General features: G+C 40.1%; 1 protein-coding gene across 3 annotated transcripts in view; it reads left to right on the top strand.

Annotated features, from left to right (window-relative positions):
* The window catches only part of RHOA (ras homolog family member A), a 70,275-nt gene that overhangs the window by 51,205 nt on the left and 1,506 nt on the right, over positions 1-17,564 (top strand). For all 3 annotated transcript variants that reach the window (XM_036737526.1, XM_036737523.1, XM_036737524.1), the window contains 3 exons: positions 4,956-5,113; positions 10,594-10,714; positions 13,134-13,264. In XM_036737526.1, coding sequence (XP_036593421.1) covers positions 4,958-5,113; positions 10,594-10,714; positions 13,134-13,264 — 408 coding nt within the window. In that variant the 5' untranslated portion in view covers positions 4,956-4,957. The remainder of the gene's footprint in view (positions 1-4,955; positions 5,114-10,593; positions 10,715-13,133; positions 13,265-17,564) is intronic.

Raw genomic sequence — 17,564 nt, 5'->3', positions numbered from 1 at the left:
AGGAAAGAAAAAGGTACATTAATGCATTTGTTGGTAGAGCTATGAATTGGTACAACTGTTATAGAAAGAGATCTGGCATCGTGCAAAGAAGGTGGCTAAAATGTCCACACCCTTTGACCCAAAGGTTCCACTCCTTGGCATATGCCTCGAGAATTTCATTGACAAAAAGAGAATTGTTTTATGTTAGAATGTTGATAGCAACACTTTTTGTGGTAGGAGTGGTTGGTTGTTGTCCTTCATTCTCGAAGAGGCCCAAAATGACATCAGTGTGCTAGAGTTAAGTTTCTGTATGTCTTGACTGTGGCTGATCAGACCAGTATGAGCTCAGAATGCTCTACCACATATCTGGCACAAATGGTTCTTGTGATCGTTTGGGTTGGATACTCTAAATTTGCGCATCCTGTGTTTCCTTAGAGCTGTTTCGATTCTACTTGGCTCGTAGAGCACAGCACCTTCTCTGATGTGGGTAGGCCATGCTGAGCGATCCTATTCCAGTGTCTCCCGTGTCACACAATTCCAGAGAGACCTTGAAAGTGTCCCTGTATTGCTTCTTCTGACCACCATGTGAACACTTGCCCTGTGTAAGTTCTCCATAAAATAGTCTTTTTGGCAAGCATGGGTTTTGCATTCAAACAGTGTGGCCAGCCCACTGGAGTTGTGCTCTCTGAAGCAGAGTTTGAATGCCTGGCAGTTTAGTTCAAGTAAGGACATCAGTGTTTGGTACCTTATTCTAAGACAATTCAAATGAAAGCGATTCAGTTTCCTGGCATGGCGCTGGTAGACTGTCCAGATTTCACAGGCATACAACAATGAGGTCAGGACAACAGCTCTGTAGACCTTCAGTTTGGTGGTCATTCTGATACTTCTTCTCTCTCATACTTTCCTTTGGAGCCTCCCAAACAGTGAGCTAGCTCTGGCAACGCGTGCATCAAGGAAACAGAGAATACCCATCAATTGAGGAATAGTTAAATTGTGGTACATGAATGTTATAGAATATTATTGTGCTCTAAGAAACAGTGAGCGTGATTGAAGAAAAGCTTCTGGAGCTTTGCATAAACTAATGCAAAGTGAAGCCAGTACACAAGAACTATAATATAAATGAAAAGAAAAACAACAAAATCATCAAAACAATGCTGCAAAAATTTTAGTATTTTATTTTTTTCACAATTACATATGAAAACAATTTTTTAACTTTTTTTTTTTTAATTTTGAGTTCCAAATTCTCTCCCATCTTCACTCCTATCTCCTCTTATTGAGAAGGCAAGCAGTTTGATAAAAGTTATATGCGCAGTCATGCAAAACATTTCCATATTAGTCATGTTGTGAAAGAAAACAGTTCCAAAATAAATGAAGTTTTTGGTTTTTTTTTTTAAGGGTCCTCTCTGCATTCAGATTCCCATCAGTTCTTTCTCTGGAGGTGGATGGCATTTTTCATCATAGGTCCTTCAGAATTGTCTTGGATATTTGTATTTCTGAGAAGAGTTAAGTCATTCATAGTTGATCATTTTACAGTATTGTTGTAACTGTGTACAATGTTCTCCTTGTTCTGTTTACTTCACTTTGCATCAGTTCATTTAAGTCTTTCCAAGTTTTTCTGAAATCCACCTGCTCATTTCTAATAGCACAGTAGCATTCCATCCCAATTATATACCACTTGTATACTTGTTTAGCCCTTCCCCAGTTGATGGACACCCTCTTAATTTCCAGTTCTATTTCACCACAAAAAGAGCTGCTATAAATATTTTTTATACACATAGGTCCTTTTCCTTTTTTTTTTTTTTTTTTTTTTTTTTTTTTTTTTTTTTTAATCTCTTTGGGATATAGACCTAGTAGTGGTACTGCTGGGTCAAAGGTTTTGCGTAGTTTTATAGCCCTTTGGCCATAGTTCAAAATTATCCACCAGAATGGTTGGATCATTTCATAGACTAGCAAACAATGCATTAGTGGCTGAATTGTCCCACATTCTGTCCAATGTTTTGTTATTTTCCTTTTCTGCCATACTAGCCAGTCTGATGGATGTAAAATGATACCTCAGAGTTGTTTTAATTTACATTTTTTTAATCAATAATGGTTTAGAACATTTTTATGTGATTATAGATGGCTTTGATTTCTTCATCTTGTTCATGTCCTTTGACCATTTTTCAGTTGCTCCCCCTGCTCTTTACAAAGGTGGATGACTGTGAGTATATATAACTTAAGGCTTTCTTGAAATGTGGGTTAATATTGTGGACCCCTCTCCTCTTCTCCCTCTGCCCCCCTTCAGTTCTTTATTATAAGAGATGGCTTGCTGGGAAAAGATATAGTAGGAAATTTACGTAAAAGTGAAGTGAGTTGTTTAGGTTTGTACAGACAATAGCTGAGCTGAGATTTGAACACATTTTTCCCTCAATTCCAGTATCTTTCCACTATACCATGCTTATTTCTCTTTTTTCCCTTTCAGTTTTAAAAAGTGGCGATGCAATACACCACTGCTTATTGTGTATTTACAGTGTACCCAATAAGGTGTTACAGGGTATAAAAAGAAATGTATCCTTTAGGAAGTTTATGGTTTAGTGGGAGACACAATATATATGTTTCTCTCTTGAACTGTCTGGAACTATAAGTGCAATGAGCTTTGAAGGAAAGGAAAAATCATGGCAAGCAGGAGATGTTACAGAAGCCCCCTCCAATTTTTTCCACTTCTCCTTCACCTTATTTTTTTAGGGATTCTAGAGTAAGTTCAAAAATGTACCAAATGATTCCAAACTTTCCTTTAGACAGCATGACCTTCTATAGGGAATCAAGTTGTGTTCCTTCAATAATGGGGGTTTGCTTTTGCCTTCCTTTGACATGGGATCTTTCTGTCGTCATGAAGAGCTCTAATAAAAATAATTCACATAAAATGCTTTCATCTTTAATGCACTCTTCTCCCCCTCCCCCCCCCTTGTGAAATGAATTCTGTTGTAAGTATTTTAATTAAGGAATTGACACTTTAGAGCAAAGTCATTTGCCAGTGGTCACAACTGGTTATTGTCAGGACCAGGCTGGACCCTGGGGCTCCTGAGTCTGGCTTTTTCACTGTCTGTCACCAAAGCTCTGGGGCTTTGAAAGATGTCCCTTTTCCCTTTTTCCCCCTTCCAGCACAATGTAAAATGCAAGTCAAAAAATTAAGTAGGCTTTCAGCTGATATTTGGAGATCCTGCTGTTAGTGATTTTTATTAGAACCGGATGTCACCTCTATTCTAGTCTCATGTATTTCAGTTTAAGCAGCCCTGCACAATGGTTGATATTTAGGGTTTTGAATATATTATCTCATTTTAAGGCTTACAAAAAGATCCTGTGAGGTTAGTTTTATGCTCTTTATTTTCATTGTATAGGTAGGCAAACTGAGGTTTAGGGCATAGAAATCTATCTTGTCCTACAAGAAAGTAAGTGGAAAAGGGATGGGGGGGAGGAGAAGGAGGGTGATAGAAGGGAGAGCTGACTGGGGAAGGGACCATCAGAATATATGCCATCTTGGAGTGGGGGGGAGGGTAGAAATGGGGAGAAAATTTATAACGCAAAATCTTGTGGAAATCAATGCTGACAACTAAAAAATATCAAATTTTAAAAATCTAAAAAAAAAAAATTAAAAGGCTGTCGCTCCTGTGCTTGCACAGCTAGTCAGTATCACAGCCAGGTTTTTCTGACTAGATTCAGGGTTCTTTCCACCATAAAAATCCATAAAACTGCATTGTTTCAGACATTTCTAGATAATGTTCAACTTGATTGGAAAGAACTGAATTCTTCAAGGTGTCAGTTTCATTGTAAGCATTTATCTTGTATCTTCTTCTCAGGCCTCACCCTCCCTTCCCAAGAAAACCACCTTGGGAAGTGTTTAGGAGAAGGGAACCACCTAGATGAGTGCTCTGGCCTGGCTTTTTACATACTTCCAGAGAATCAAGGCGGCACATAAGCTCAGTTTCATATAACTTAAGCCTTTTCCCTTCTCTTTGGTCAGACTTTTTATAAAATAATTGACATTATTTATGCCATATTTAAATTGTTAACTAAGGACTGGAAAAGCAGGCTGTAAAATGGATTTATATATCACCTTCTATGTGCCAGACACTGTGCTTTGCAAGTATCTCATTTGATCCTTACAGCAACCCTGGGAGGTAGGTGGTATTATTATTTTACAAATGAGGAAACTGAGCAAATGGATTAAGTGTCTTGCCCAAGGTCACACAGCTGTTAAGTGTCTGAGTTCAGTTTCGGATTCTGGGCTTCTTGAGTCTAGGCCCATTGTTCTATTCACTGAATCACCTGACTGCCACATATATTGTCTCTATTGATTGGAAAAGAAGTGGCTTTGGGTTAAAAAGTGAACTTTATATGTTCTACCCCTAAAAGGAGGGTTGAGGACCGCTAAGTGGTACAGTGGATAGAGTTCCAGGCCTAGAGTCGGAAAGACTTCTCTTCCTGAGTTCCTATCATGCCTCAGACACTTACTGGCTCAGTTGACCCTAGGCCTGTTTGCCTTCATTTTATCATCTGTAAAATGAGGTGGAGAAGGAAATGGCAAACCACCGCAGTATTGTTGCCAAGAGAACCTGTCTGACTGAACAACAACAAAAATGAGGGTTCTTCTGAATGGAAGTAAGGAGCTGGATTGTGTTTCTCCATTCACTCAGTTTAGAAATCTCTGTTCTGTCCTAAATTAACTATGTCATTACTGGCTGTTCACTGATAACATTTATTTTCAACCAGTCTGGAAAATGCATATAGTTTCTAAGATGATTCTGTTCAATGCCTATATGTACAAGTAGCAAATCCCAGGGCTACCTGTCAGAATGGCTTTATAACCTGAAGATGAAGCTCTTTGCATTTCCCTTTACTTACCCTGCATGCACTAGTAACCATGTATCCACATGTGCTGGGTGTAAATGTACTTGAGCATCAAAATAAATTTCTCTCTTGCTCTCTTTGTTTTCCAGCTATGGCCGCCATCCGAAAAAAGTTGGTTATAGTTGGTGATGGTGCATGTGGGAAGACGTGCTTGCTGATTGTATTTAGCAAAGACCAATTCCCTGAAGTTTATGTGCCCACAGTGTTTGAAAATTATGTAGCAGATATTGAAGTGGATGGAAAACAGGTAAGTGTGCATTCTCTAAGAGCTATTGTGTATTCCCCTTTTTGTCATACATAAATGTAGTAGGAAAACATGCAGTCTTAAAATATACTTGAGGCAATAGAGCAAGGTTCTTTGGAGAAAGTAAGTGGTATTAAAAGATAAAATGTCTTAATCCAACGTTGGCCCAGCGTAGTTCCATTACAAGATTGACTAGACAGGCACTTCCAATGGCAAAGTGATGTCAAAAGAAAAACATCTTAATCTTATCTTAGATCCTCTCATGTGATCCTGTCTCTCTCTTCAACCTGTAACAGAAGAACCAGGAATCCCCTCAAAACAGCTTCTTGCATTTCTTCCTGATGTCAACTGACAAGGATATAAAGGAAGTTAGTTCACTTCTTTAGACCAAGATACTGAATCAAAATGATTTCACATTCAGCCCATAATTTACCGTACATTTCCGGGCTCATCACACCATTCTTAGATTCAGGCCCAGGAGCATATGCCACATACTGAAGCTATTATCTGCAACAGAAAAGTGTCCTACTTTATATGCACACATTCAAGAAGAGAGCTATTTATCACACCTGAACCAGGACTTTATAAAGAACTTGACTGTGTTTTCTCCTCAGTTTACTTTATCTAAAAAGTTCAAATTTATGCAACACCTTAAAATATATTCCAAATTGTTTTTCATACAACCATCCTAATGTTTATTAATGATTATACACCAAGTGCTAAGGGAGTTATGTCCTTGTTTTACCAATGAGGAAATTGAGGCTCAGATTTGCCCAAATTCACATAGCAAGAATATAGATGTAGTTTAAGAGTACTGATGTAGAAGAACTATATCATACTTCCTTTTTCCTTCCCTTTCAGCTGCCTCATCCTACCCACCTAATATTTCTCATCATCCTAAACCCCCCTAACTACAAACAAAGATCCATGGGTTTAATGGCTGTACATTGACAGTATCTCTTTTCCTTGTTCAAGTACAAGGATTCCTTCTCATCTGTCAATTTAAAAAGTTTTAGTATCACTTCTGTTAACAGAGTACCATAGTGGATAAAGCAGTGGACATAAAGACAAAAGACCTAGGTCCAAATTCTAGCTCTCTTATAGGTATATGACAGTTATGGTCATATGATTCTAGGCCAGTGACTTCAGCAGTTGTGACCCTCGGTTTCTTCGTTTGAAAAAAGGGGATAATGTGTGGACATCCACAGATACTAGTATGTTTACATCATGCAAACACTAGTACTTACTACTTATACTTTCTAATTTGACTAAGGATCCTTAGAGTTGGCTGCTTAGACAGGCAGTTTAGAGTGGGGGGTACAAAGAGATAGTAAGCCATTTTATTAGGATTTCAGGAATTGTTTGAATGTAGACAAGCAAAAGAGTTAAAATAGAGGCCCCAACACTGGTATAGGATAGTCTAGGGCTGATGGGAAGTCAGCTGTGAGAAGTGAGTTCTGCTTGGGCTTTGATCATTCCATAAGTCATAGGATTAAAATCTGGCAACAGACCTCTTTGATCATCTAGTTCAACTCCTTCGTTTTACAAATCAGTGAATAGGCTCAGAGGTGAAATTCGGTGTCCAGAATCACACAGGTGTAGGTTAACTTTCAAGTCCTCCAAATCAAATCTTCTTTCCTATATTCCATGCTGCCCCAAAGTCTAAGAATATTGATGAGTCATTCAGGAACCATCATAGAGGATAGTTGACTGGTCGCGGTTTCTACATGGAGACTACAGTGGTAGTCAGTGTTTCCTACAGCGCAGAGAATTGTAGAATGCGGGGAGCTAACTATATCTAAAGAACCATCATTTTTGTAAGACTCATTGGGAGCCAGTAGCTAACGAATTCATCCTTCTGTGCTAACCTGGTTTCTAGACTGTCTGAGTAGTGTGGAGGCTTACTCAGACCCTACTACTTATTCAGCCAAGTGAACTGCCATCTATGAAAATCTTGGCCAAAAGGAGCATTTTAAAATGTTAACTAAATATGTAAGGGCCAATACAGGAAACAGATTCTTATTGCCATCATATACAATTTCTATGAGATGTGAACAGCCTTGTGGACCCTAGAATAATAGAGCTAAGCATTTCATAGAGTTCTTTTTCCACAAGCCGATATTCTTTCTGCTCCATTATGATGACCATTGGATCAATTTATTTAATATTGTTGAAATACTTTAAAGCAAAGCTGTGGATGTGATCTAGAATTGTTATCATTTTTCCAAAAACATAAGTTCCAGGGAAGTGAAGCTGTAAGAACTTTGTTGGATGAGAAATGTTTTTAAGGGAGGGTGGAACTAAAGTAAGCAGAGGTAAAATAGGGGCAAGAGAGACAAGGTAGATAGTGAAAGTGGAAGTGGTGGCAGTGGCTGGAGTAGCAGAGAAAGCCAGGCCCCTATTATGCCAGGTCTAAGTCCAATGGGGACAGTATCACCAGGGAAACAGGCTGAGAAGTCCTAATGGAAATTCCTCAACTCTATTCATGATACTGAGGCTTTCCTTATTGGTGCTGTGGGTTTGCATGGGAAAGTAAGTGCCCTTTTGGGAAGAGGTGAATGTTTCTCCAGACTCCCTTAAAGTGGGAACTATAGGTACAGATGCTCCCTGATATTTTCATCTTCACTGGCCTCTGACCCTTAGATGTGCACCAACAAAAATCCTTGAGGAAAATTTTTCTTGAGAAGGGGTGGCTGAGTTATCTAGTTGGAGTATTAGGATATGTCATTTTCCTAAGGTACTACTCACAACTGAGGATTGTAACAGCAGTGGTCATAGGATTTAGAACTGGAAATCGACCTTAGAAGTCATCTTCTCCACCTATCCTAATTCCTGTTACACCTGAGCCCAACCTGAGATAGTGATTGGCCCACATTCATAGAAACTAGTCAAGATTTGAGCACAGCTCCCCTTGACTTCAAGTACATCAAGCAGGTGTGTATTTCTACAGCACCAAACCAGCTCCTTTCTTTTGTAAAGCTTTGCAAAATGGAAATGAATACATACTGTGTAATAATATGGTGGTGCTTTACATTTTACAAAGCACTTTTAGATACTTGTTCTCACTCGAACCTCACAATAGCCCTCTGAAGTAGGTGCTACAGATATTATGACCAAACATATAGCTGATAACTCAGCAAATCTAATGGTCCTATTTTATGGTACATGCTGTGATTAAACAGCTTTGTGTAGAGTAGATAACTAAAAGCCATTTATATCTCTTGCTTCACCCCCTCCCTTTACCATACAATTACAGATTTATATGAAAGTTGTAGCTTGTTACTTGAGAGATAAGTAATTGAAGGTGCATCTTAGATTTCCCAGATGATCACTGTTTCTGTAGGAATGATAATATGTCCAATAGCTGCCAGACTAGAAAGCACCTTAGAGTCTAAATCTCTTGGTTTATAGGAAAAATAGAATGAAGCCCAAGATTATCTTAGTCTGTAGCCTTCCCTGATGCTCTTTATCATACTTTGCAAGGTACTCCCCATCATTGTGGGGAATGGTGTAAGGTAGAAAGTTTGACCTTCCCAACCTCCAAAGCTACACTGCTGTGGAGTTGCCTTGGAAGCTGGTCTTCCCTTCCTCCCACCCTCTAATAAGTGTCTACACTCCTGGGATCCTTGCCGGGGAGGAATTGGAGTTGTCCAGCTTGACTCTAGGGGGGAGAACTGGAGAATGGTGGGTAGATTGGATTCTACCTTAGAGTAGACAGAAAAACTTTGTTGTCATTTAAAACTGTCCAGAGATGGAGTGGGTAGTCCCCTGTCACTGCAGATCTTCTAAAGAAGGCTCATCAGCTTCTTCTCAAGCAGTGCCATCCTGGGAGAGGAGGAGAGAGGAAGAGTTCCTGTTCAAGAATGAGCTGAAGGGTGTACTTTTTTCTTTTTTCAACAAGGCAATCAGGGTTAAGTGATTTGCCCAGGATCACACAGCTATGAAGGGTGTACTTTCTGAGGTGTCTTTGCAGGGAGATGTAGGGGGATCTAAGAGAAAGACCACTGGTTTTAAAGGTAGAGTAGACCCAGAGCCTAATCCTGTGTCCATATAGGTAAATCGTTTAACTTCTCAGAGCTCAGATTTCATATGTATAAAATAGAAATAATATCTATACTGTTTATCTCTTAGAGTTGTTACAAAGATCAGATAAAAAAATGTGTAAAGTGCTTTACAAACCTTAGAGCACTTGCTAAAAGCAACTATTTGTTACTATTGCCTGTGTGAGAAGGAAAATGTTAATACCGACACTTCTCAAACCTCAGCTGAGTATACAGAGGCTGTGGGTCTTGGGCAAGATGACCCCTTAAGTTCCTAAGGATTAATTCCCACATTCAGGATGAACAGTGGATAGAGCATGAGGCCTGGAGTCGGGAGGACATGAGTTTAAAGCAAGACTCAAACACTTAACAGCTCTATTACTTGTAAGGAAGTTACTTAACTTCTCTCTGCTTTGGTTTCCTCATGTGTAAAATGGGGGTAGTAGTAGTACCAGCTTTACAAGGTCATGATGATGGGATGAGGTCGTATTTGTAAAGGTGCTTAGCATGGTACCCGGCACATAGTAGGCACTAAATAAATGTTTATTCCCTCCCACCTTTGAGGCTGGGCTTTTGGTGTTGCACATCAGTTTTATCCTTTGCTACAGATGACAAACCTTTTAAAACTGACAAGGTGATAGAGACCATTTTCTATTATGTGCCCTATCAATAAGGCCTATGAAATAGCATCTTCCTTGACAGATGAAGCACGAAATAATCAATGCCTCCTTCATCTGATGAATTCCACATATTCACAACCATGACTTACCTTTATCCTTGGTTGGAAAAAATGGGTCCTGCCCGATTCCTTTTGCCTTTCTTCCAGATTCCATCAGATACTTTTTTTTTTCTTTCCAAGTTACCCATCTTCTGCTGTAGCTAACATGCATTGAAGTGAGTGTTTCTGGCAGGAATGTGTCTGGGAAGGTTAGGCTGGAGTTTTTGTGCAAAAGTAAAGTCTTCTGGACAAGCTCATACTCTTTCAGTCAGTAGATTGCTATTTATAGTTCATTCAGTTTTCTTGGCAGTTCATATTTATACTTTCTGACTCTGCCCACTTCCCCTTCTACATAAGAGTTTAGTGACTAAGGTCGTGGATAAACTCCAATAATGACATAAAATTTAGTTTAGTCCCTGTCTGGTTCCGCCCCTAGCTTGGGAAATTGCACAATAGAGTATAAAAAAGTCCTGATGTTACAATTGGGGGGCCTGCATTCAAAGACTAATAACAATTTACCATTATGCCCTGTTCATTCTTTCTACATAAAGGCTTTCATCTATGTAAAATTAGGTGCACTTTCTAAACCTTCTACACCCAGGGAAGCAGTGATTTTCCTGTTTTGAAAGAATCTGTTCTATCTGAATGTAGGTTCTGTTCGTCCTGCTTTCTTATGGTTGTGCTTATGATCTTATCTGAATAATCTACCTGGTTTTTCCACGTAGGTGGAGTTGGCTTTGTGGGACACAGCTGGTCAAGAAGATTATGATCGCCTTAGACCTCTTTCCTACCCAGATACTGATGTTATACTTATGTGTTTTTCCATCGATAGCCCTGATAGTTTAGGTAAGTAACAGTGGCTTGTGCATGGGTAAATGTGTGGGAGAAGGAATAATAACCAAAACCCTTTGTGTGTACATCTAGTGATAAAACTTCATTTGTTTGACAGTAACTTCCTGTTGAGTATGTTGTAGTGCTAGACTTGGATCCCACCCTTACTCTGCACCACCACCACCACTCCTTCCCATCACTAAGTAACAAGAAGCATGCAGCAAGCAGTTAAAATGTCATGTGGTGAGATCTGAGCTAGATTGCACAATAGTTTGAGGGAGGGTGGGGAGGGTTCATGGAAGTTACAGGAACTCAGCTGAGAAATAGGAGGTACTTCCAAGAAGAGAGACAGCAATGAACAGAATAGAGGTCCTGCTATCTAATATGTCTGAATCTTCAGAAACACTAGTTTTTGCAACTACTGTTTTGTCCCACGGAGAAATGCCTCTGTTAAGGGAATTGGCTCTTCTGATCCTTCTTTTTCTCTGATGTGTAATTTATGGCTGTGACATAGAGAGGCTCTTTCCAGCCAGCAAGATCAGGGTGACAGTGTGGGAAACTTCACAAGTTTCAAATAGAGCACTTTGTTTCAGAACTTGAAAATTGGTAGCTCTGGGAAAAGGAATATATTCCAGATACAAATTTAGTTCAAGTGTTGTATATCGGTTATCCCACTTGATTCTCGTTAACAGCCCTATGGTAGTACAAGTACTTGTATCTCCATCTTTATAAATAAGGAAACTAGAACTCAGAAGGCAAGTTGCTTTGCCCAAGGTTACATAGATAATAAATAGCCTGATTTGGTACTTGATTCAGGGTCTTCCAGGTTCTGATTCTGGCTTGGTGTTGGAGGTGTTTTTGTTTCCGTAACTACTTGTATATATATGTCTTCCCTCTAAAGAGGTTGTAGAAGTAACAAGATTCGGACGAAGTATAAATACCAGAGAGACATCAGGGTATTAATAAAGTAAGCCGTAGTTGGTGAAGTGGTGTTTTCTTTTTTGTATGCTGAACTAATGTCATTGAGAACTGTGGGTGAATTGTAGATTATTTTGTGATAGGACAAATAAAGCTTCCGTTCTACAAGATGATGTTCTGGCCCAGCAGGTATAATATGCCTTTCATGCTTCTGCTGTTGGCAATTTAGTAAATGTCTCATATTTAAAGAATAAGAGTAATTTGTATTTAAAATAACTTCTTAAACCTCTTTCAAGGTTGCCATAATGTTGCCAAAAGGTAGAAACATGTTCTCACCCTTCAGATGTATCAGAGTGTATCAAGGTGACAAAAAGCCCAGCTTTCCCTGATAAACTCAAAGTCTAAGGACTGACTACTGTTAAGAAGAAAGATAAAGCCCTGGGATCCTAGTGGTTAGGGCAGGCAAGGTTCTCTGGCAAACCAGCCTCGAAGTGATTTTACACTCTGTTTTAATTGTCACTGTGGTACCCAGACTGGTCCATGTGAAAACGTGCAGTAGTTAGTAGTTAGAAAACTAGACTTAAAAGTGAAGAGTTGTTCCATCATTTCAGTTGTGTCTGACTCTTCATGATCCCATTTGGGGCTTTCTTGGCAGACATACTGCAGTGGTTCACCATTCCCTTCTTTAGTTCATTTTACAGATGAGGAAACTGAGGCAAACAGGGTTACATGACTTGCCCAGGGTCACAAAGCTAATATGTGTCTGAGGTCAGATTTGCACTCTGCCTGGCACTCTATCCACTGTGAGCGACACCTCACTGTGAAGATATATGTGTTCAGAACCTACCTTTGGACACTGGCTTTCATTCTGCCCCTATTTTTCCTTTTATAAAATGGGGATAATAATACCTGTGCTGCCTTGCCTGGCTATCTTTTTGAGTGGTGGTGGTGAGGAAAGCACTTGGTAAACTTTTTTAATAGTATTCAATTTTTAATCAATGTAAAGACAATTTTTAACATTCTTTTTTTTTTTTTTTTTAAATTTTGAGTTCCGGAATTTTTCCCTCCCTAAAAAGGTAAATAAGTTATATATGTACAGTCATGTAAAACGTATTTCCATATTAGCCACGTTGTTAAAAAAAAAAAAGAAAGAAAGAAACAGACCAAAAGGAAAAAAAAAACCACAAAAAAAGATAAAATTAGTATGTTTCATCAATTCATTCTCTGGATGTGGATAACATTTTCCACCATGATTCCTTTGGAATTGTCTTGGATCATGATATAAGCACTTGGTAAACTTGAAAGCTTTGTTGTGGCTACTTGGAAATGCCAACACATTACTGATACTGAAGCTCAGGGATTCAATTTTTGCCTTTTTCCACAAATTATGAAACAAAAGGGATTTCACTGAGTGTCTAGCCTCACCTTAGCAAAAAAGATGCTTATCATTTAATCAGAGTTCTCTGTAGTTTTTATGTACATCTACCCCCTTGTGACTTGTTTTTGGTTCTTCCAGAAAACATCCCAGAGAAATGGACCCCAGAGGTGAAGCATTTCTGTCCCAATGTGCCCATTATTCTTGTTGGGAACAAGAAGGATCTTCGAAATGATGAGCACACGAGACGAGAGCTGGCCAAGATGAAGCAGGCATGTGTTAGGTCGGGGTGGGGTGGGGTGGGAGGGACTAGAATGTTCCTAAGAGGAAAAGTGCCTGACTATGTAAAGAACCCTCTCTGAGAAGCTCAGGCCTCTGTCTTTTTTCCCAGCTTCTTCTCAGCATCCTTACAACTAACAAGCTTGGGTTGGGGATTACTGTTCTTGGCCTTTTTTCCATTTGGGCAAGAATGTTTTGAAGATCTTTGTATTATTCACCAGAAGACACCATGTTAGAATAGAAATAGCTTGAGACTGAAAATAGTGAGCACCTGACTGCAAATTCTATCCCTGCCACCTCACTCTCTACCTTGGGCAGAAATAATTATCTCCATGTTAGAGAAGAACACTGGGGGTCACAAGACTAACATACTGTCACAGAGTCATTAAGTAGCTGATAAGAAATCAAAATGATGGATCCACAAACCCACTTCTTGTCTTCCAGAATCAGACTAGTCACTTCTGCCTCTACCACTCACTCTTTCCTTTCTGGCCTAGGTTTGTCTATCTGTAAAATGTAAGAGGACTGCATTAAATCTCTTCAAAGCCCGTTCTACTATAGATTCTGCTTTCAAACAAAGAGGCTCTCAGAAATCTCTACTTTCATGATTGTTCCAAATAGGGATGAGTGGGAGTGCTTTTTTTCTTTTGCTTTTAAAATCAGGATCCCATCACTTTTATAATAACTGTACTCACCAAAAATGAATTTAATAGCAGTTTAGGAGAAAAACACAGGAGATGATTGTTTTCAGCTCCAGGAATCAAATAATCAAGCCTGTCTGAAAGAGATAGTATGCTACAAGTAGGAAAAATTATTAGAGACCCACTTTGACATCTCAGCTCTCCTTTTTTTTTTAATTTTTCATTTATATTTAATATTTTAGTTTTCAACATTTATTTCCACAAGATTTGAGTTACAAATTTTCTCCCCATTTCTACCCTCCCCCCATTTCAAGATGGCATATATTCTGATTGCCTCATTCCCCAGTCAGCCCTCCCTTCTGTCACCCCACTTGACCCTTTCCCCTTACTTTCTTGTAGGGTAGGATAGATTTCTATGCCCCATTCCCTATATATCCTGTTTCCCAGCCACATGCAAAAACAACTCTGTTTTTTTTGTTGTTGTTGTTGTTTTGTTTTGTTTTTTGAGCATCTGCTTTTAAAACTTTGCATTCCAAATTCTCTCCCCTCTTCCCTTCCCACCCATCCTCCCTAGGAAGGCAAGCAATTCAACCTAGGTCACACATGTATCATTATGTAAAACACTTCCACAATACTCGTGTTGTGAAAGGCTAACTGTATTTCCTTCCATCCTATGCTGTCCCCCTTTATTCAATTTTCTCCCTTGACCTGTCCCTTTTCAAAAGTGTTTGCTTTTGATTACCTCCTCCCCCTGTCTGCCCTCCCTTCTATCATCCCCCCTTTCTTATCCCCTTCCCCTTACTTTCCTGTGGAGTAAGATACCCAATTGAGTGTGTATGTTATTCCCTCCTCAAGTTGAATCCAGTGAGAGCAAGATTCACTCATTCCCCCTCACCTGCCCCCTCTTCCCTTCCCACAGAACTGCTTTTTCTTGCCACTTTTATGTGAGATAATTTACCCCATTCTATCTCTCCCTTTCTCCCTCTCTCACCCCTTAATTTATTTTATTTTTTTTAGATATCATCCCTTCATATTCAGCTCACCCTGTGCCCTCTGTCTATATATATGTATATTCCCTTCAACTACCCTAACACTGAGAAAGGTCTCATGAATTACACACATCATCTTTCCATGTAGGAATGTAAACAAAACAGTTCAACTTTAGCAAGTCCCTTATGAATTCTTTTTCTTGTTCACCTTGTCGTGCTTCTCTTGATTCTTGTATTTGAAAGTCAAATTTTCTGTTCAGCTCTGGTCTTTTCATTGAGAAAGCTTGAAAGTCTACATTTTGCCTTGGAGCATTATACTCAGTTTTGCTGGGTAGGTGATTCTTGGTTTTAATCCTAACTCCTTTGACCTCCGGAATATCATATTCCAAGCCCTTCAGTCCCTTAATGTGGAAGCTGCTTGATCTTGTCTTAACCTGATTGTGTTTCCACAATACTCAGATTGTTTCTTTCTGGCTGCTTGCAGTATTTTCTCCTTCAATTGGAAACTCTGGAATTTGGCGACAATACTCCTAGGAGTTTTCTTTTGGGGATCTTTTTCAAGAAGCGATCAGTGAATTCTTTCAATTTCTATTTTACCCTCTGGTTCTAGAATACCGGGGCAGTTTTCCTTGATAATTACTTGAAAGATGATATCTAGGCTCTTTTTTTGATTGTGGCTTTCAAGTAGTCCAATAATCTTTAAATTATCTCTCCTGAATCTATTCTCCAGGTCAGTGGTTTTTCTAATGAGATATTTCTCATAAAGTCACTAGCTTCCACTTGCTCCAGTCTGATTTTTAAGGTGGTATTTTCTTCAGTGGTCTTTCGGACCTCTTTTTCCATTTGGCTAGTTCTGCCTTTCAAGGCATTCTTCTCACTGGCTTTTTGGAGCTCTTTTGACATTTGGGTTAGTTATTCTTTAAGGTGTATTTTTTTTGGGTCTCCTATAGCAAGTCATTGACTTGTTTTTCATGGTTTTCTTGCATCTCTCTCATTTCTCTTCCCAATTTTTCCTCTAATTCTCTTCCTTGCTTTTCCAACTCCTTTGTGAGCTCTTCCATGGCCTGAGACCAATCCATATTTTTCTTGGAGGCTTGCTCTTTGACTTTGTTGACTTCTTCTGGCTGTATGATTTGATCTTCTTTGTCACCAAAAAAGGAATCTAGAGTTTGAGTTTTGAGTCTGAGTTTGTTTTCACTGCCTGTTCATGTTCCCAGCCAATTACTTGACCCTTGAACTTTTTGTCAAGGTATGACTGCTTGTAGAGTAGAGAGTACTTTGTCCCAAGCTTTGGGGTCCAAGCACTGCCGTTTTCAGAGCTACTTCTACTCCACCATCAGAGCAGCACTCCTCCCCCAAGAACCGCCAGCCAGGACCGCAGTCCAGATCCGAGCAGGGCACAGCAAGAAAACTTTCCTTTGTGCCCACAAAGCACCCCTTGCACTCCTGCTCTGATCCGCTCCTAGATTGCTCCCATCGTGTGAGCCAGGGACTTGGGAAGCAGCTGATGCTGGAGCTCTGGAAGCAGCCTCAGGAGCTTCCTGTTGCTGCCATCGCCACCCCCAGGGCTGGTGGCCGGTCCGGTCTTTAACGTGATACCGCAGTTTTCCACTAACCCGCTCTTTGGCATTTGTGGGTTGAGAAGTCTGATAACTGCCACACAGCCCAATGACTCATGGCCCTAGGGCCTGTTCTGCCGGCTGACTCCAGGTCTGGTCTGTCCTGGCGTGGCCCACGCAGGGCTCCCAGCACCATGCAGTAGACCCTTCCTGGTGACCGTCCTGGCCCTCCTGGGCTGGAGACCTGTTTCCTTCTGCTATTTCGTGGGTTCCGCAGCTCTAGAATTTGTTCAGAACCATTTTTTACAGGTGTTTGGAGGGATTTGGGGGACAGCTGAAGCAAGTCCCCCCTTTCCCAGTGCCATCTTGGCTCCGCCCTCTCAGCTCTGCTTCTTAACTGGTTGGACAACCTTGAGCATATTACTTCACTTCCTTAGGCTTCTGTCTCCTCATCTATAAAATGAGAACGTTGTACTGGATAGGTTCGGTCGTCTCCAAGGTTTCTTCCAACTCTCCTGTTCTGTGACTATAAAGATAGTCAGTTCATGAGGCCTTTTATCCTCTACAGAATTGAAGCAACCCTTGAGGTCAACAGCCCAGGAGACATTGGGGTCTTGGGTTTATTTAGGGACCTTACAGTAGTTGGGGTGTGAACTCTGCGATGTACATCCTATTATTATTTACCTTTTCCCACTTGTCTTAACAGCTTTAAGCGGCTTTCAGGAAAAAATCTGTGCCTTTTTCAAGGGAGCATTTGTATTTCATACCAGTATTTGCCAGCCACATGTTCAGTCTCTGTATATCTTGGGGTCATGATCCATCTCTTTAACAGGCATTTATCCGTCCTAGAGTTTCCTTGCCCTCTTGGGACTTGGCCCTCAAGCACTTAACCTTTCCATCTGAAATCATCATCTTTATTCCCTTCAACTCCTGATGCGGATTTTAGTCATAACTGGTCCCCGAAGGAAGGATCTTTGAGACCGAGACTTTATGGTATAGAGAGTAGTAGATTTAGCTCAGATCAGAGAGTCTGGGGCCATGCCCCAGCTCAGCTTCTTCTCTCTATGTGTTTCCCCTTCTGTCCAATGCAGGGGTCAGAGTAAA

Source organism: Trichosurus vulpecula, chromosome 9, assembly GCF_011100635.1.
Source record: "Trichosurus vulpecula isolate mTriVul1 chromosome 9, mTriVul1.pri, whole genome shotgun sequence".
Classification (NCBI taxonomy): domain Eukaryota; kingdom Metazoa; phylum Chordata; class Mammalia; order Diprotodontia; family Phalangeridae; genus Trichosurus; species Trichosurus vulpecula.
Note: the sequence above shows the minus strand (reverse complement) of the source record. Positions and strands in the feature narration are given on the sequence as shown.